This window comes from Bos taurus, chromosome 2 (genome assembly GCF_002263795.3).
Source record: "Bos taurus isolate L1 Dominette 01449 registration number 42190680 breed Hereford chromosome 2, ARS-UCD2.0, whole genome shotgun sequence".
NCBI classification, from domain to species: Eukaryota; Metazoa; Chordata; class Mammalia; order Artiodactyla; family Bovidae; genus Bos; species Bos taurus.
In genome coordinates this window covers 110630277-110650758 of record NC_037329.1, presented here as the reverse complement: position 1 = coordinate 110650758, position 20482 = coordinate 110630277, and the positions used below count along the sequence as shown (strand labels likewise).

General features: G+C 43.9%; 1 protein-coding gene across 1 annotated transcript in view; it reads right to left on the bottom strand.

The window, feature by feature from the left end:
- The window catches only part of SGPP2 (sphingosine-1-phosphate phosphatase 2), a 147776-nt gene that overhangs the window by 86741 nt on the left and 40553 nt on the right, over nucleotides 1-20482 (bottom strand). Inside the window, exon 2 of the mRNA XM_003585772.6 lies at nucleotides 6606-6764. Within this exon, the coding sequence (XP_003585820.1) occupies nucleotides 6606-6764 (159 nt within the window). The remainder of the gene's footprint in view (nucleotides 1-6605; nucleotides 6765-20482) is intronic.

The following is a 20482-nucleotide window of genomic DNA, read 5'->3' as shown; positions in this document are numbered from 1 at the left end:
GAAACCAAAACCAATACCCTATAAACACCATCCTCATGTTCCTTTCATGGTATTGATGTTTCAGGATCAGGAACCTCTGTGTGTATGTGTGTGCACAGTCGTGTCTGACTCTCTGCAACCCCATGAACTGTACCCTGCCTGGCTCCTCTGTCCATGGAATTTCCCAGGAAAGAATACTGGTTGTCATTTCCTCCTCCAGGGGATTTTCTCGACCCAGGAATTGAACCTGTGTCTCTTGCATCTCCTACACTGGCAGGCGGATTCTTTACCACTGCACCACCAGGGAAGCCCGGGAACCTCCGAATGTGCATGTATACTAGTTTGCTTCAGTCACGTCCACCTCCTTGTGACCCTATGGACTGTAGCCCGCCAGGCTCCTCTGTCCATGGGATTCTCCAGGCAAGAATACTGGAGTGGGTTGCCATGCCCTCCTCCAAGGGATCTTCCCAACACTGGGATCAAACCCTGTCTCCTGCATTGGCAGGTGGAGTCTTTAACACTAGTGCCACCTGGGAAGCCAGGAATCTCTGACCAAACCTCAGAGCTGCTGATAGAGGTGGAAGCAGCCCCCCTCCCCCAACATCAACACTCCTTGATTTCATTCAAAGAGTTCATCAAAAGCCATAAATTCAGGAGGACTGAGGGGGGCTTCCCTGGCCATCCAGTAGTTAAGATTTCTCACCTCCACTGCAGGGGGTGTGGGTTTGATCCCTGGTCAGGAGCTAAGATACTGCATGCTGTGTAGTATGGCCAAAAATTTAAAAAAAAAAAAAAGTGGATTGAGGGAATTAAAAAAAGGAAAAGAAAAAAAAACAACATGAATTATTAGAAAAGAGATTACCCCTACCTGGAAACTCAGAAGCAACCAGGGACTTCAACTAGACCTTCAACCATCAGAAAAACTCTAAGAACAGTTTGGATAGGATGACAATTATTAAAAATAACCACATATGGGTCAGAATCGTGAGGACTGTATCCTTTGATGTTATGTAAAAGAAGTGTTTACAAATGGGAAAACAAAGGGAAAAGAAAACTCCCAAGACAAATTTAAAACTTTCTGGAGTTTGGGCAGCGAGAATCAGGTTTTCTCAAGGCTGATTGCCCCCGAGTAAACTATTTCATGGCCAGGGAAACTCCAGGTCAGAAAGATTTGGTGCCTGAAGATGGGAGTTCCAAATTCAAATGTTATATAGGGGTCAAGGACTTCCCTGGTGGCTCAGTTGGTAAAGAATCTGCCAATGCAAGAGATGTGGGTTCGATCCCTGGGTCAGAAAGATCCTCTGGAGAAGGAAATAGCAACCCATTCCAGTGTTCTTGCCTGGGACATCCCCTGGACAGAGGCGCCTGGCCGGCTACAGTCCATGGGGTCGCAAAGAGTAGAACACAACTGAGCGTGCGTGCACACACATACGGGCCATGGAGGTCACAAAAGGTAAGGCAACAGAGTGGTGAGGTCTCTGCCTAGACTAATGTGAACACCCTGCATAAAAGCACTGAAATTCAGTTTTAAGGGATTTTCTTCTACTGATGATACCATCACCTTACATACCACTTCTCAAAATCTTGAATTTCTAAAAATCTTAAAGACATATGACCTCTGAGACTTGGAAAATCAATAGTTCAATCTCACTTGATGCTAACTGATAAAAAGAGATTATAAAAGCCCCTTTAAAATATACTCAAAAGACAGACTGAAAATTCACAAGAGTTAACACAAGTGGCACCTGAAAAAAAATTTTAGTGATATTAAAAATATATGAAAATTAATGGAGGTACCATTATGCTACCTCATGTTACAGAGCTGAACACCATGCAGTTTCAATGAAATTGGAGCTAACCTTTTTAAGACACAAGCAATATTCTATTTTCTTTTTTGGTGGGGCTGTCACCATGCCAAAATGGAAGACAGGAGATCAGATAATCACTCAGTTGAGCAGTGACTCCTAAAGTTCTATGGATAACATCTCTTATGAGGATCTAATGAATAACCCATTCATGGCCTTTTCTGTCCCAAGGTCAAAGATTCTATTGAATCAAAGGACAGGTTAAAAACCTTGATTAGTGACAGAGGAAGAAAATACCTCATAGATGTTTCTCAGCTAACTTAAAGAAAAAGCTTATCTAAGTTTCCTGGGATAAAATACCTTTGACTTGTCAAGAAAGGTCTATGAAAGACACTTAAGGAGTAGATAAAGTTAATAAATGCCATATGGGCAAAACTGAAATGCAATCATAGCAAAAATGCAATGGAACAGAACCTAGGGCAAGTTGTCTGAATGCTTAAAGCCTCAACTTCAACATCTCTTAAAAAAAAAAAACAAAAAAAACACCAACCATCAGTGAAGAGTCAGTGTAGTTCAGCAGTGTTTTTCTAAGAAGTTTTTCTAAGAAGTGTTTTTCTTTTCTTGCATAAGAGGCCTTAGGGCTCTGGATCAAATCCACTTAATCCAAAGTGATTCTTTCTACATGTTAAGTTTCCTGATTGCCAACAGTCATGTCTCAGGTGCTGGCAGGATTAAATTAGGTAGTATATGTAAAGCACTAATACACTGAGTGTCCTCAACACATAATATGGCTTATTATTTGAAGTATTACAATCCCAATCTATAAAATGATAAAATGATACCAACCCATTTTTATGAAGATCAAAAAAGACAATGAACATGGAAGTGAAGTGAAGTCGCTCACTCGTGTCCGACTCTTTGCGACCCCATGGACGGTAGCCTATCAGGCTCCTCGGTCCATGGGATTTTCCAGGCAAGAGTGCTGGATTGCCATTTCTTCTCCAGAGGATCTTCCTGACCCAGGAATCGAACCCGGGTCTCCCACATTGCAGGCAGACGCTTTTACCGTCTGAGCCACCAGAGAACATGGGGATGCCCACAAATGCAATTAACAGAGGTGGAATAGACAGGAGGAACAATTACAATTGTGATAAGAAAGCTGTTCATGTAACCATAAATTCTGTTAAGTTGCTTCAGACAATATGAGTCACTCCTAATATAACAAATTATTTTTAAAAGCGATAAAACCTGCTGAGACTTCATCCAATGACAACTGTCAAATTAATATGCAATTTGTCAAGAGATCTGGCACTCTTGAACATAGCTACCTTCCAAAGGATTTTGAGTTTGAGATAAGATGTTTAAAGTTAGGGGACTTCAAATTCTGTCCCTTATATAATAAACGTGTCTTCATCCTCACCCCTTAAAGAGGCAGCCACTAATTTAGTGATATCCCTTATAGGAGACAGGCTGCCACAGGAGGAAACTGATTGCCCAGAAGAATCTCACCCATCTCCATCCCAGGCGGCCCGAGTGGTAAAGAATCCACCTGCCAGTGCAGGAGATGTAAGAGACGTGGGTTGGATCCCAGGGTTGGAAAGGTCCCCTGGAGAAGGGAACAGTAACCCACTCCAGTATTCCTGCTTGGAGAATCCCATGGACAGAGGAGCCTGGTGGGCTGCCATATATGGGGTCACATGGACTCAGACATGACTGAAGGGACTAAGCACTTAGCAGGCATGTCCACCCACCTCCCCTCCTGGCTCCCTGTAACACCATCGAGAATTTTCCTTCCCTCCACCCAGTTACAACAGTGGAGCCAAACCAAGCCTCCCCCTTAATTATCTCCACAACCGAGGACAGAGCAACCACCTTCCCACCTCTCAGCATCTGTCCCCTCCAAACCTCTACCTCCCTTTGCCCTTCCTTCCTTCCTTCCCTCCAACCCTCCTTGGACCCACCACTGTCTCTCCACCATTAACTGCCAAGAATGCCTCACTGATGCAAATTACATAACCCTCTACGTGGGTGCCTTGTGGATTGGACCATTCACTCATCTCTAAAAGCAAACAACAGGTTGCCAAAGCTCACAACAAATAGCACACTCAAAGGCTGCCCTTTCCTCTCTCAGGTGAAGACTTTACTTGCCCACTCTCTGACAAAAGACTCGTAATTCTACCTCAAGTCGGAAATCCTTTGAGTGCTCTGAAATCAGGACTCCAAAATGAAAAACCACCACCCACGATGACAATCAGAGTCCCATAACCACTGCCTCCTACAGGGTCTAAAGATCTTCCTGATCCCTCAAGAAAAGTTTTCTACCCTCAGTGGGCAAGATAACTGACCTCAAACTGACGGTACACAGTGTAAGATATTGCTGGGTTATTAAAAATATTTTGCATCATTTACCACACTCAACTACCATAAAAGTTGGATTAAAAAAAAAAAAAATCTCAGAAAAAGGGGCTTCCCTGGTGGCTCAGTGGTAAAGAATCCACCTGCCAATGTGGGAGACATAGGTTGGGAAGATTGCCTGGAGAAGGAAATGGCAACCCACTCCAGTATTCTTGTCTGGGAAATCCCATGGACAGAGGAGCCTGGCGGGCTACAGTCCATGGGGTTGTAGAGTCAGACACATCTTAGCGACTACACAAAAATCTCAGAAAATAAATGACAAGAAAAGGAATGCAAGTACCATGGATCTTGGGTGCACATTCACATCCTGAGGAGTACTCCCAGCTCCCTCTCCTCCCCCAGCTGCTCTAGTGGACATCACCAGCTCTGCAGGAACAGAAGGCACTTCAGAAAGGAGGGGAACAACTGCACTAACGTTCATCTCTTCCAAGATTCTTATGCTTTTGCACGTTCTCATTGGATCATACTTCTAGACGTAAGCTAGATTTCAGAAGAGGGCTGGCTGGGAGACAGAGACAGAGAAAGGAAACAGTGACTTGTAGAATGAGAGAGAAAAGGAGCAAATAATCAGGAAGAATTAGGGGCCAAATAATCCTGACCACCAGCCTGAGGGACCTTAGTTGTCCTTTAGGCCCAAGACTTCAAACCAGGCCTTGGAAGTCTGCATGTCAAGGATGCTTTTGTTCTGTTGGCATATAAAGCTTTTAAAATGCAAGCCTAGGACTTTCCTGGTGGCCCAGTGGATAAGAATCTGTGGGCTAAGGCAGGGGACACAGGTTTGATCCCTGATCTGGGAAGATCCCACATGCCGTGGAGTAACTCATAAGCCCATGCGCCACAACTACTGAGCCTGAGAGCCGCAACAACTGAAGCCCTAGCACCCTAGGGCCCACGCTCAGCAACAAGAGAAGCCACCGCAACGAGAAGCGCAAGCACTGAAATGAAGAGTAGCTCGCACTCGCCACTAGAGAAAGCCTGCACAAAGCAACAAAGACCCAGTGCAGCCAAAAATAAATAAATAAAAACCATATTTTAAACAACTGTAAGCTTTCATTTAAAGACTTCACAGAAAAAAGAGATCTGACAATCCCACCCTATTTTTCCTCTCTTGGGCACAGGTGGTGGAGAGGGGCAGCCACTCCCAGTGTCCCGAGATGCCTCCTCACCCACCAGCCCTCTCCACCCATCACTTCACTGTTTTATTTCTACCCCCTGCCTGTTGTAACATTTGCATTTATGGTTCCAAACAAGACCTCTTTCTCACTTCTTCTACAAATGAGAAAAATAAAGCCCCAGATGTGCAGCCACAGCTTCTTAGAACAGAGCCGCCTAAGAATCCTAGTGTCTTTACACATGACCAAGTGCTTCTGAAGCTCAGTTTTCAGGGTAGAATGTTGAGTTAAGGAAACAGCTGTGCTGGCAGCCTTGTTCCTGAAGCCACCCTCTTCTGGCTAAACAATCTTTGACCTAAGAATTGATCTTTAAGACTTTCACCTTCATGGACTCATCACTATGCATTACATGCTTATAGCAACCTGTAGATCCCTCCCACATGTTGGCCATACTGTGAATGTCTTCAGGATTATTCTGGGAGATGCACTTTATTAACACTGTTTTACAGGCTCAGGACAAGGGCACACAGACAAGTGCATTGGCTGAGCTGCACTTGAACCCAGGCCAATCTGATCCCAGGGCTTGGATGCTCACAGCACACCTTGCTACTCTCTCTCTCAATTAAAAAAAAAAGAAAATCAGAATTTAGTCCTGAACAAAGTTCAATGATAGGGTCTGAAACAAAACATCAGAAGGGGCTCCACCTCTCTACCTGGAATTGTCAATGAGTTTCTGTATATAGGCCAGCTGCCCCCCTAATACTAGAAACTCCCTCAAATTAAAGCTGCCCTGCCTTATATGCCTTTGCGTCTAATCGGTATAGAGTAGTCACACTTAAAACCACTTGGAATTAAGTCACGCTTAATACCACATCATGTCTTTCCTCTCCTAGGAATTCCAAGTGGTATTAGCCAACAGCTCCTATTTTCAGTTTTTGATCAAATTTTACTAAAAGGGGCTTTGTGAGAGGAGGCATTTTATGCCCCATCTTGGGTTCTGGGCTGCAGTCCGTGTGGTCACAAAGTGTTGGTCATGACTGAGCATGCACACATGCCCCACCACTGCTAGGATTCTCAGAAAGGTCATTTCTCTGAACATCATCTCTCTCCTCTCCTAGTCTTACTCACCCATAGCTTTAACAATGTTTTTCCTTTCATTTTCCCAAAGTAAACCACGTAAAAATTCAGCTCTCAGTGATTTTTTAAAAAAGAGCAAATATGCAGAGAACTTGAATACCAAAGCAGATGGCTGCTGCAGAAACAATACTGGTCCATAAGTAATAATAATACTTACAACCCATATGATGGTCAGTCTTCTGGACAAATAAGGATCTATATTCCAGTGAGTGAATGGAAGGAATGTGATGTAGAACACTTCTTGTCCCAAAGCAGCTGAAAATCGGAACAGGTAATAGTAGAAATAATTCTTCACGACATATTTCTGTACATAAGCCTAAAAGACAAAAGTTAGAAGGCTCTGTGAGTTCACTGAACAGGTTACCATAAAGACAAGTTTTAAAAACCTCCTCCTGGGGACCTCTCTGGTAATCTAGTAGTTACGAGTCTGAGCTTCCACTACAGAAGGTGTAGGTTCCATCCCTGATAGGGGAGCGAGGATCCCTCATGCTTCAAGCTGCAGCCCAAACAAAACAAACTAGAGAACAACAACAAAACACCTCTGTCTACAACTCATGGGGTTTCAATTGCCAAGTTGCTGCCTCCTTTTCCATTATTAATCACTGGTTGGCCAAAAAGCTTGTTCAGGTTTCCATATGGTGTAATAGGAAAAACGGAGCGAATTTTACATTATCATTGTATCAACCCAATACCCAGTCATTATTGTCCGAATATTGAACATCTATCTATCCACCCTGATGTGTCCACACAAACACAGATAATGTTTTGTTGATATTGTTGTTGTTTAGTCACTAAGTCACATCTGACTCTTTTGTGACTTTATGAACAATATAGCCCGTCAGGCTCCTCTGTCCATGGGATTTTCCAGGCAAGAATACTGGAGTGGGTTGCCATTTCCTTCTCCAGGACATCTTCCTGACCCAGGGATTGAACCCATGTCTCCTACACTGGCAGGCGGATTCTTTACCACTTCATAAAATTAAAGTAGTAACATCCAAGACAGAAATATCAGGGGAAGACACACACACACAAAAACTCAAAGCCTTTCTCCTGAGTACACAGAAAGCTAGAAACTCGAGGTAGTGGAACTCTGTGAGAACACTGTGTGGGTCTATGACTGTGGTGGATTCCCAGGTGGCACTAGTGGTAAAGAACCCGCCTGCCATCGCAGGAGACATGAGAGACCTGGGTTTGATCCCTGTGTCAGGAAGATCCCCTGGAGGAGGGCACAGCAACCCACTCCAGTGTTCTTGCTTAGACAGAGGAGCCTGGCAGGCTACAGTCCTTAGGATCACCAAAGTTGGACGCAGCTGAAGCGACTTAGCATGCATGCATGCTTATGATAGACAGGGGAATGGCCCCAAAGATGTCCACATCCTAATCCTTAGAATCTGCAAATATGTTACCTCATGTGACAAAAAGAGGTTTGCAGATGTAATTAATGATCTCGAGGTCGAGGGGTCACCCTGGATTATGTGGATGGATTCAAGGTAATCACAAAATCTTAAAAAAAAACAGGAGGCAAAAGAGTCAAGTCAGAAACCCAGTTAGAATCTGAAGATGCTACACTGTTGACTTTGAAGATGGAGGAAGGAGCCATGATTCAAGGAATACAGGCAGCCTCTAGAAGCTGGAAAAAGTGAGGGAAAGGACCGACCCTCTGCTTGAGGCTCCTAAAGGAAGGCACCTTTGCTGATGCCTTAATTTCAGCCAAGTAAGAACCATTTGGACTTCTGCCTTCCATGCATTCTGTAGCCACAGAATAAACGAGTGTTGTTTTAAGCCACGGCTTTTGTGCTAATCTGTTGCGGCAACAAGAGATAGCTAATATGAAGACTTTAGAAAAATCACTTGCTGATGAATGTTTGTAATTTACCTTTTAAATGGGATTTGTTAAAGTCAACCCACTACAGTGAGAACCTAAGAAACAGCAAGTACACCTGGACCTGCTAAAATGCACTCCCATTTTCTATCATCCTGGTAGTAGGCAGGGAGAAGAGGGAAGGAAAAAAAAACTTAAGGATATTAAAACTGGAGTAAACAAACAATCTATTTTAAAATATGGTATATGTCCTCAAATTATGGTATAATTGTAATGAAAAAAACAAAAACAGTCACCCCAATAAATGAATCTAAACAATAGAATTTTAATGTTAATGAAGGTAGCTGTGAACTTCATAAAAATAAAATCAAAGTAAAAAACCAGTACTGAAAATGAGAAGGAAAAAAGGCAGCCCTACCACAGGATTGACTCTGTCAAGGGTCTTGTAGGTCTGGAGTTTTGGTTTGTTTTTACACAATGTCTGAGGTCCTTGAATCCTGGGGGAATCCAGAGAATAAGTTATATGCATTTATTTTGCAAATAGTCATTGTCTATGATGACTCAGAACTTGGGCTGCCAAGAATATTCAGATGAGCCAGGCATGAGGCCTGGCTTCAAGAAGCTCTTATCTGGTGGGGGTGGGTGGGTATCAAAATCTATAATTTGAGGAAATTAATTTTTAAAGGACCAATATTTTATTTGAAGCCTTGAAAAAGGCCAAGAATGCTTTTATACTTAAAAAAAAAAAAATGACCTTGGAAATTGCCAGAATATTAACTGTGCTAGACACTGTTGGCTACCTACCAAGTATGCATCACTTTCTCCTCTTTCTGAGGTTCCTGATTTTATTCCAGCATGTCTACCTCCCCTACAGAGCCCAGTGTCTCGGGCAGGAGTTGACACCATCCTTGGCTCCAGAGGTATATCTAGATTTGTGTAAACCAGTCACGGTTAAGTGCAAATCTTCAGCCTCAAAGCCCAGCGGTACATGGCACTGTCTGTGAGAAAGTTATTAGTCAGGATTAAAGTTACTCGTTAGGAGCATACAACGTAAGCCTGAAGTTCATCTCTCTTTGGGGAGCAACTTCACTTCTAAGTGAATTCAAAGGAGAGAGAATGGATCCATCCTCAAGAGCAAAGACAATAAAGCACAAAATGAATTAAATAAGGAAGTGTATAGTTCTACCTCTCTGGCAAGATAACTATGGCTAGACGTGCAGAACGAGGTCAAGGGACCGTGATGAATACGTAAGTGACAAACTCCTCCCTCCTCCTCCTGTCACTCATTATCTAAAGTGAGGACTAATCTCTACAGACTCTGTTTTATAAATATATATCCAACAGGCTTGACCTTTGGCCAAATCCTGTGAAGAGGCCTTTTGTATGTGAAGATTAGTTATTTTAACGCACCAGCTGCCAGGTACACTTGGGACTCTCTCCTGCTTTGAAGCTTTAGGAGGAAAAACTTTTGCCAAACTTTGACAAGGGTCAAGCCCCTCCCTCATGTCATTTCACAGTACCCAAGGGCTTTCCTGGTGGCTCAGACGGTAAAGAATTCACCCGCAATGCAGGAGACCTGGGTTCGATCCCTGGGTTGGAAGATCCCCTGGAGATGGGCATGGCAACCCACTCCAGTATTCTTGTCTGTGGAATTCCATAGACAGAGGAGACTAGAGGACTGCAGTCCATGGGGTCAGAGTCAGAAATGGCTGAGTGACTAACACTTAAATAATAAACACTTAAATGTTACATGACATCATAAACAATCAGCAACAACCATACCCTATCCTAGAGACCTATCTGAGACCAAGTTCAATACCTTAATCCTAGTAAATAATGGAAAAATTTGCCAAAGATGACAAAAAACTGCTTTAGTGTTCAGTCCAGTCGCTCAGTTGTGTCCAACTCTTTGCAACCCCATGAATCGCAGCACGCCAGGCCTCCCTGTCCATCATCAACTCCCGGAGTTCACTCAAACTCATGTCCATCGAATCAGTGATGCCGTCCAGCCATCTCGTCCTCTGTCGTCCCCTTTTCCTCCTGCCCCCAATCCCTCCCAGCATCAGAGTCTTTTCCAATGAGTCAACTCTTCACATGAGGTGGCCAAAGTACTGGAGCTTCAGCCTTAGCATCATTCCCTCCGAAGAACACCCAGAGCTGATCTCCTTGCAGTCCAAGGGACTCTCAAGAGTCTTCTCCAACACCACCGTTCAAAAGCATCAATTCTTCAGCACTCAGCCTTCTTCACAGTCCAACTCTCTCATCCATACACGACCACTGGAGAAACCATAGCCTTGACTACAGGCACCTTTGTTGGCAAAGTAATGTTACATGTAACTAATTAATATCTTTAGGCATGCTTTCTACAATCTCTTAGGAACTATTTTTTGGTGGAGAACTGAATCCTCTCTAAATCTTAGAAACAAAAAGCAAAAGTGAAATTAAAAATATCAACATGTATATGAAGTGAAGTAAAAGTCCCTCAGTCGTGTCCAACTCTTTGTGACCCCATGGACTATACAGTCCATGGAATTCTCTAGGCCAGAAAACCGGAGTGGGTAGCCTATCCCTTCTCCAGCAGATCTTCCTGACCCAGGAATCAAATCGGGATCTCCTGTGGTGCAGGATTCTTCACCAACTAAGCTATCAGGGAAGCCTCCAACATGTATATAGGGCAGCCAAAGGAGTTTTTAAGTAACATCTCTATATGTAACTAAATAGCTTGAGAGCTAATATTTGCCTCCAAATTCTTAGGAATTATATATACTATAAATAATTAAGTACCTGTCTTTTCAGAACAAGAATCTAAGTTTCCCTTGTAGGAGATCACAGTGTGTATCACTTTAATATATCTCTGTAAAGAAGAATTTTAGTTCCAGGGTATGTGTTGGTTCCACTGGGAACAATTAGAGGGAGCAGAAACTGGGGTTAGAGAAAGAAACAGTAGGTAAAGTGAATGGCAGAGAGAAGAGAGAAAAACTGACAGAAAATCAAGTCCCGGAATGAAACATCTACATTCTACGTAACTGGCCACACACAAAGGGCTTACATCCCAGGCAGTGGGGCTGCATTTCTGGGGCCCAGACTCAGGAGGGAGGCAGTGATTAGCACCCAATTTTCTAAACAAAAGATCAGGACAAGCACTGAACATACAGGTGGGTGAAGAGCTATTTTTAGAAATAAAACATCTCTTAGTATGCCAATCATCTGCCTTAAAGAAGTTTCTAGTAAACAACAGATGATATGATGGAAATTACCCATATATCCATCATTACTAACTGTAAACTGTCACTGAAATTCTCATTTTGTCTGTTTCACCTATTGATTTATTTTCCTGAAAATGAAAGAAAAAAATGTTTTTGCAGGAGCAGGGAAAAATACATGATCTCAGTCTTTCAATGCCATCTTTCCCTTTTGGTCACACATTCCTCAAATGCACATTCTCCTAAAATGGGGGGTTTGGTAAACTAATGTTTGGAGGGGAACAGCTGCTCTGTTTTGCAGGTACCAGAATATTCTGTGTTCTCTGCAAGGCTGCCTTCAATGGATAACTAAGTCAGGACAGTGAGACAGCCATACAGCTTCACCCCAAGATGAAGACAAAGAATGCTGCCAATATATGACTTCTTGACTTAGCTTTGCCCCTAAAACACCTGAATGGTGTTTGGTTTTCCAAACACACACACAGTCCTAAATGCAAGGAAAAATGGCCAGGTCAGCACCACTGACTGTAAGAAGGGCTGACCCAGACAGCAAAGAAGTGAATGTCCAGCAGGCTTGGCAGCTGGCCCAGCTTCTGAGCTTTCAAAGGAGGAATACAAGAAATAGCTTTTGGCCAAAACAATGCATGACCTTGGGGAAGTCAATTTGCCTTTTTGAAACTCAACAGCCTCAAATGCAAAGGATGGAGTAGTTTAATTGGCTTTTAATATACAAAAAGAAAATTCTGTCCATGGAATTCTCCAGGCAAGAATACTGGAATAGGTAGCCATTCCCTTTTCCAGGGGATCTTCCTGACCCAGGGATCTTACCGTGTGAGCCGCCAGGAAAACCCTAAGTAGGGAAGTGCCCATTAAATAGAATGTTACCCCAGGACGTATTATACAAAATGATGTAAAATTGAAACTAATTGGGTGAAAGTGAGGTGGGGCCCAGGGAACCTCTCTTTCAGCTCAGACACTACCTCACACCAAAGCCTCCAAGTTTTTCTCTGGAATATTCCCTCAAAGCAGTTCAATAATTGGTTTGAAAACCACTGACCTTAATCTCTTCCTGACCTCATATAGCTAACCTCCTGTAACGAAACTCTGGCCTTGACTATACAGGCTATAAACATTCTGACCTTAAGGTCTTCAAAGGACTTGATAAACTCTGCACCAATGTCATTGAAGGTCATATGAATTATCTCCATTTTTTTTTCTGATTAGAGTTGTAAATGTAAGGATTCTTCCAAAGGTCAAGTTTGAGATACTACTCTATCTCAACACAGCCAGAAGTTCACATCTGGGGAGGGTAATATCTGAGGCTCCACATGGCCTGTATTAAATTGGAAGCAGTAGAAAGAGCTCCTTCTCCTTGGCTGAGAGATCAAATCTCTACAGAGTACAGCACAATCTTCCTTAAAAATAACTTTAGGACTCAAAGCTTTTCTAGAAGACACCAAACAGCAGCATTTCCTTCAACATGGCTTTGCTTTAGAGAAGTTTTACAGACCAATGAGAAAGAGGCAAGAGAGTCCAGAGCTAATAGACTTGGAGGGAAGAGTCCAGAAAAGGGGAGGGTGCAGAGCCAATAGTTAGGCACATGAACTCTGGAGGCAGAGTGTCTTGGATTAAATCCAGGCTGCTCCAGCACTCACTACCTGAATGAGCATCTCCCAAAGGCCTCAGTTTCCCCTTCTGCAAGTGGGAATAACAACAGTACATACCACATGGAGACACTGGGAAGATTAAATTGGAGTGTGCTGCTCTGCTATATGCCAAGCATCACGTCAGAGCCAGGTGGAGAAATGTTGCTCTAAGACCTACTTGATGGCCATGAATGATGATGGTAGCAGGGAGGATTTCCCAGAAAGCATTTCTCCATTCTAACACACACGTGACTCACCTGGATCTTATTAAAAATGCTGACTTTGATGCAGTTCACCTGCGGCAGGGTTGCGAGTTCTAATGGGCTCTAGGGTGATGCAGATACGGCCAGGTTGCCCACCCATGGACCACACTTTGAGTAGCAAGGGGCAAGGACATTCCCAGTGAAGGGTTTTTAAACCCAGATGGAAGGTTCTCAGGTTTAATTCTCAGTGTTAGAGGAAGCCTCAACAGGAGTTTAAGAGAGTAAGAGAGCATGATCAAAGTGACAGGTAAAAATGCTGGTGACAAACCAGAGGGAGCAGTTTGTGAATTCCGTGGAGGATCCCACAGCAAGCTGAGTGCAGGAACTGAGCCCTGGTGTGCCCCTCAACCACAGGAGGTACTGACGGGAAGGGCACGAGGAAGAGGCATCCCACCGAAATAGCAGTGGATCAACTGACCCACTGACGATGCAGAAAGAAAAGAAGCCGTCCCAGGCTCCCTGCCTTCATCTGAGAAGGGTTTGCATAAATTCCTGGATGACAAATTCAAAATTAGTCAAAGAGCTCTGAAGCGTGAAAAACATTCCTAACCTCTCAGACCATCACAGAAAAAGAAATCTCATTTCCCTAAAAAGGGCTCTTGTACTACCGTTTGCATCCTGGCTTGGAGACAAGTTTCTCTGGCTCTGCAGGCCGGAGTATCTGTCCTTATGTTCTCTGCTAAGACAGAGGCAGCATTTTTTTACTTTTGGAGGAAAAGATAAAAACTAAGAAGAGAGGGGTTGAGAAGGAGAGGGTAAGATGAGAGAGTACCATGGAAACACATACAATACTATATGTAAAATTAGATAGTCGGGAATTTGCTGTATGATGCAGGGAGCTCAAACTGGTGCTCTGTGACCACCTAGAGGGGTGGGATGGGGTGGGAGGTGGGAGGGAGGTTCAAGAGGACGGGCACATACGTATACCTATGGCTGATTCGTGTTGATATATGGCAAAAAGCAATATTGTAAGTCAATTATCTTCCAATTAAAAATAAATAAAATTTTTTTAAAAAGAGAGGACTTCGCTGGTGTCTTTACCACTGAGCCACTGGTGTGGCTCAGTGGTAAAGAATCTGCCGGCCAATTCAGGGGACACCAGTTCAATCCCTGATCCAGGAAGATCTCATATGGTACGGAGCAACCAAGCCCATGTGCCACAACTACTGAAGCCTGAGTGTCCTCCAGCCCATGCTCCACCACCAGAGAAGCCATCGCAATGAGAAGGCCACACGCAGCAATTAGAGAGTGGCCTCCACAACTAGAGAAAAGCCCACGCAGCAACAAAGAACCAGCACAGCCAAAAATAAATAAAAATTATTTTTAAAAAAACTAAGAGGAGAGTATTCCACTAAAATCAATGGTTTTGGGAATTTTAAACTGCTTTTTTAACCCAACTTGGGAAAGCCTTTGTCATTTCTAGTTACATCTGCTATACATTCAACCTACACACGGATTCTTCTCATCAGCTCCCGGGGGCTGTCATCTTGGCATCATTTTCCAAGGTGGGAACCACTTCATGTGCTTGCAGTTTGGGAGGCAAGGGACATCAGCCTGGTCTCCAATCTAACAGTCATTTATGGAGACTGGGGCCTCCGGAGAAACACCTTCCATGGTGGGAGAAGTGTCCTGGAAGGTAGGCAATTCGGGACTAAAGCTCTAGCCTTGCCCACGTTCTGCATGTGCGTCCTCAGTCGTGTCTGACTCTTTGCGACCCCATGGACAGTAGCCCACCAGGCTCCTCTGTCCATGGGATTCTCCAGGCAAGAATACTCTTGTGGGTTGCCATTTCCTTCTCCAGGGGATCTTCCCAACCCAGGAATTGAACCCCCATCTCCTGTGGCTCCTAGCACTGGCAGGCAGATTCTTTACTACTGAGCCATGTAGTAAGAATTTCTAATCTAGAGCCTAGAGATGAGGAAGGGCAACTCTAAGGAACTTGACGCCTCTTCATTACAGCCTGCACTTTGCAAGGTTTGGGTCTTGCTCCCTGTCTCTAAAAGCCTAGCTTTGGTGGACGTGTAAGGACACACTGGAGAGATGGAGCATTTGCAAAATAAACACTCCAAGTTATTATAAAACAGCAACTGGCATGTTAACACGCCAAGTACAAACCAAGCAATGCCCTCCTTTTTGTTTTAACTGAAAGTGGCAAATCTTTTGCAGAGGGAGGCCACATCTACACAGATCATGTATTCAATGCTTAGACTTTGTGCTCAGTCACTTCAGTCGTGTCCGACTCTTTGCGACCCCACGGACTGAACCTTCACCTCCTGCATCTCTTGCACTACAGGCAGATTCTTTACCACTCTGCCATTTTACACTTTAGGGATGGAAGATTGACAACAAGTGAGATTATTTCGTTTAGCAATAAGCACTATGATGAAATGAAAGCAGGATTAAGTGATACCAAATGATATGTGTGTGTTGGGGGATGCTCTCCAAGGAGGAGACATTTGAGCTGAGCCCTGCATCGGGAAATGAGCTGGTTCCTTTGGCGTCCAGGGTTAGAAAGACCACTTAGCAAAAGGCCCCGAAGGAGGAACCAAGCCTGTGTGCCAGGACATGGCAGATGAAAAAGAGAGAGAAGAGATGAAATTAAGAGCAGAAGCAAGATCAAGCTAAGGTTTGGCATCTCGGCTGAGAATAACAGCAAGTCCCTGAAAGGTTCCAAATAAGAATTTCATTATTTGAACTCTGACAAAACTAAAACAAGCTTTGGCTCTGAAGCCAAGGGAAAAAGCCACGCTTTAATTCTTTTGTTTTTAATTTCTTAAACTTAGTGGAGAAATATTAACTAGCAGTGCTAAACTTAAAAGCCACTGGGGGTGGAGTCGCATTGTTTGCCCAGTGGGGTAGATGTCCATTTGTTTGAATTTCCATCTCTTTCCTAATATGCTTCCATCACTTTTAATTACTCTTTTTGTTTTTTTTTTCAGTTTAGGAAATCAAGACTTTGCAACCTCCAAAGAAAATTAAATGATCACTCAGGAAGCCTAAGGAAGATTGACAGTGTCCCTTGAAGGGGAAAACAGAAGGGACAAGAATGCATGAGGGTGTCCTCTTTCATCTTGCAGTTGAGATAGAATTACGAGTTGGGTGATCTGAGATGTCGTCTCCGTGCTCGGGTGATTAAAATTTCACGATGGCGAGACTGAAAGTCAATTAAAATGGAAGGACAACGTCTTCGAATAAAAGAGCTTGAAAGGGAACAGCACACTAATCACTTTCATCTGCTTCGTTGGCATTTGCTGGGATCACTCAGTCTGTGTTCCAGAACAAGAGGGAGGCTCAAGAGAACTGAACTGAACTTGGCTTTTATTTACAGTGGCGTTTTCGTTGTAGCCTTTCCCACAATTTGAGCTTTGCTTTCCTCTGGACCATCCATCAGATTTCAGCTCCTCCTCTGAATGTTTGATAATTTCTTTCTCTTTTCCCCAGAGACCAGCTCTCATATCGGGCACCATCAGGAAGGGTGAAAGGGACAAGGATTATTAAATTCTGTGAACCAGGGTGAAAATAATGCTCGACCTGAACCTAGAACTGGATCTCACAGCTCGACAAAATGCAGCCTCGTCATCGCTGTTAGAACTGTGCCTGAAACACAGAGTATCTGCTGAGGACCCAAATGTAGGATTGAGAGAAAGAGAAAAGAGAGAATGAGAGGCGAGGACAGCACTTGGCAGAGACCAGAGACAGGGCCTCTGCGAGGAGAAGTCCCTCCACAGTCAGTAAGAGCAACCAGAGTCGACACAAAGAACAGAAATCACCACTCTCATTTTTAGAGCGGGTGGGAGAACCAGCTGCCTTTTAAATTCTCAGAATGTCTTCAGAACAACTGTTTTGCAAAACAGTTTGGATCTGCTAAAACCTGAACCACACTGTGCCAAACATTCTTCCATTTAATTGTTAAGCCCTGGTGTGTTCAGGGAGATTTCTGATGCAGATGTTTCTCATTCATTTATATTAACTTATCAAAAGGACATTTGGACGAGCTATAGGATGTTCAAGAAGGAGTCATAAGCTTGGGTTTGTTAGTTTTAATGCAGGAATTCTACCCCCTACCCAGATACACATACTCAGAACTCAGAACTTGGAAGGACTGACTCAGTTCTGCCCTAACCTGGCAGCATGAACTCACCCACTCCTAATTCCCTTCAAGAAACATTTGCTAAAGATTTATAAAGGCACCACCAAAATATGGGTAAAGGCGGTCAAAGATATAAACTTCTATTTATAAAATAAATAAGTCATGGGGAATTACTGTTCAGCCATGGTGACTACAGTCAATAAGACCATCATTGCATATCTGAAAGTCTGCTGAGAGTAAATCATAAAGGTTTACACCACAAGGGAAAAAATTCTGTATCTATGGGTGGTGATGGACACTAGTCTTACTGTGATGATCATTTTGCAATATATACAAGTATGAAATCACTGTTGTACACCTGAAATTAATGTTATCTGTCAATTATACCTCAGTTAAAAATTTTTTTTTTTTTCCTTTTAAAAAGGCATCACCAAAATGTAAGAAACTATTCAGATACACCTAAAGTTTTCTCCTTGGTGACCTTTTATGTACGGAGATTTAAAAACAAGGCTTCCCCGGTGGCCCAGTGGTTAAGAACTTGCCTGCCAGTGCGGGGGACACAGGTGTGATCCCTGATTCGGGATTTTCCACGTGCCCTGGAGCAACTAGGCCTGTGGGCCGCAACTACTGAGTTCCTGCTCTAGAGCCCAGCAGATGCAACCAGTGAGCCCTCGTGCTGTGACTGCTGAAGCCCGTGTGCCCTAAAGCCAGGCTCCACGATGAGAGAAGCCACCGCAGTGAGCTTTTCTTTCTTGATCCCTCCCTGCCCCTCTCTGGGGCACTGTTCTTACATGGTGATGGGTATCGCAGGGAAAGCAGGGATGGGGCATTCTGCTGAGAGGGTCTCACTCCCTGCACACTTCTAAGGCCTTGTCTACACCAAAAGTTCTTGGGAGGTTCCATCAATTTCCGTCACATTTTCAAACCACAGTTCCCTCTGGAAGCCTATCTCTTAGCAAGTTTAAAGCCACTGGTCACAAAAATAAACTTAGGAAAAGCTTTGAAATTATACATACACGCATAAAAGAACATTAAGAAGAAAGCCATGCTGGGTGAGAACAATGGTCCTCCCCACCCAACCTGTTTCTGGGCACACTGATTTCCTTATGCCCTGTGAGGGTTGTTTTTTGTTTTGTTTTCACTTTTAATTTTTTGAGTTAAAATTTGGGCTTTTTACATCATTTGTTTTTTTCCTGATTATCTGATGATCACTTGTTATTCTTCTGATGAACACATTTCACTCTAGAACATGCGGGATTTCAAAAGCTGTACAAAGTAAAAATTACCCAGTATCCTAACCCTCAGATTCAACCCCTATGAATATTCCCATTGGTCTTTCTCCTCTCTGGTGCCCAAGCATGTGGCCTGTGTTTACAAAAATTGAGATTCTACTGAATCTTAAAATTTTAAGTATTATTTATTGTATTGTAAGCATTTCCCTATATTATTTTAGATCATGATTTTGGTAAGGTTTAACCATTTAAGTTTTTCTTGTTCCACCTTTACTGTGACCCCCCCTCCCCCTTCTTACACACCCATTCTTATAGCAACTCCCGGGACAGACCAAGACTGCAAACACATCACAGGTTGGATGACCAAGAATCTTATCACCCGAGAACCTCTTTACTGGAGTTTCCCACCCACTTCCGTTAGAGCCCCCAGAGGTACTGTTCCATGGATGCTGTCTCACCTTGCTCATTCCTCAATGTTTCCAACAGCGACAACATTCCCTGAGACCACCTGTCTGCATTTTTTGGTCTTACTGTGGCTTGCTTGTTTCGTTTTCTGGTGACTTCAAGTCTCTTTGCCAGATTTTGCAGAAGCATCAGGGATACAGTTTAAGGTGGCCTAATGGCCACAGTTATGAGGGCTTCCCTCATAGTTCAGTTGGTAAGAATCACCAGCCTTGGGCAACTCTGGGGAAGTTTGAATTTTTCAACTGTGCAGTAGATCTAATACCAGCTCCCTTGCAGAGGCCCTTAGAAGATAAAAAGAAGTTACTTATGTAAACCATACTACACCACACCAGACACAGTGTGAGCTCAAGAGATGGTAGCTGTATTTGCATGGTTTTAGTAAGGTGTTTCCCAGGTGGCTCAGTGGGTAAAAAAATCTGCCCGCAATCCGGGAGACCCAAGTTCAATCCCTGAGTCAGGAAGATCCCCTGGAGAAGGGAATAGCAACCCACTCCCATATTCTTGCCTGGAGAATCCCATGGACAGAGGAGCCTGGCGGGCTACAGTCCATGGGGTCACAAAGAGTCCATCACGACTGAGCAACTAACACACACACACACACACACATAAATACTAAGGATAGTGTCAGAAGTGTCTGGTTATAGGAGAAAGCACAGAGGAGGGGAAGTAGATGAGAAGATTTAAAAAACAAAGATATTATAGAGGAGGAGGAAAGGGAGCTGTCCTGGCAGGAGGCTGGAACTGCGACAGAAAGAGAAAGGGAACAGGGACATTCTAGCCGAAGGAATGGCCTGAGGAGAAGTACGGATGCAGCAAGGCACAGTGCTCCTGGAACAGAACCTGGTCCACATGCCTGGAGCGTACGGCATTTATAGCAGGAATCGTCGGCAGCAAGGCTGGAAGGGGTGACTAGAACCAGAGAGCGGAGTCCCGAAGGCGGTAACGAGGAGGATGTGGGTAATGGGGACCACTGAGAGTGTTTGAGCAGGAAGTGTCATTATCAGAGGTGTGCTCTGCACGGCCCGCTCTGTGCTCACATTCTCATCCTTTCTCCGTGATTCCCCCATCTTTGCAGGCTGACATGTGTCTCAGGAGAGGTCAGACACCCTTGCACCACAGCCGGGAAACCACTTCTCAAGCTCTGCTCTTAGAGGGTCTCACACACAACCTGCCTCTGCCACCCGCAGCCCGGGGTGAGCCTCTTGGGCTCCGGGTTCCCCATCGGTGCTCCCAGGGCCTCCGTGGACCATCATGGAAGATGAAGAAAGCTCGGTTTCTGTTTCTGGCCTTGGCTCTGCCATGTGGGATCTGAG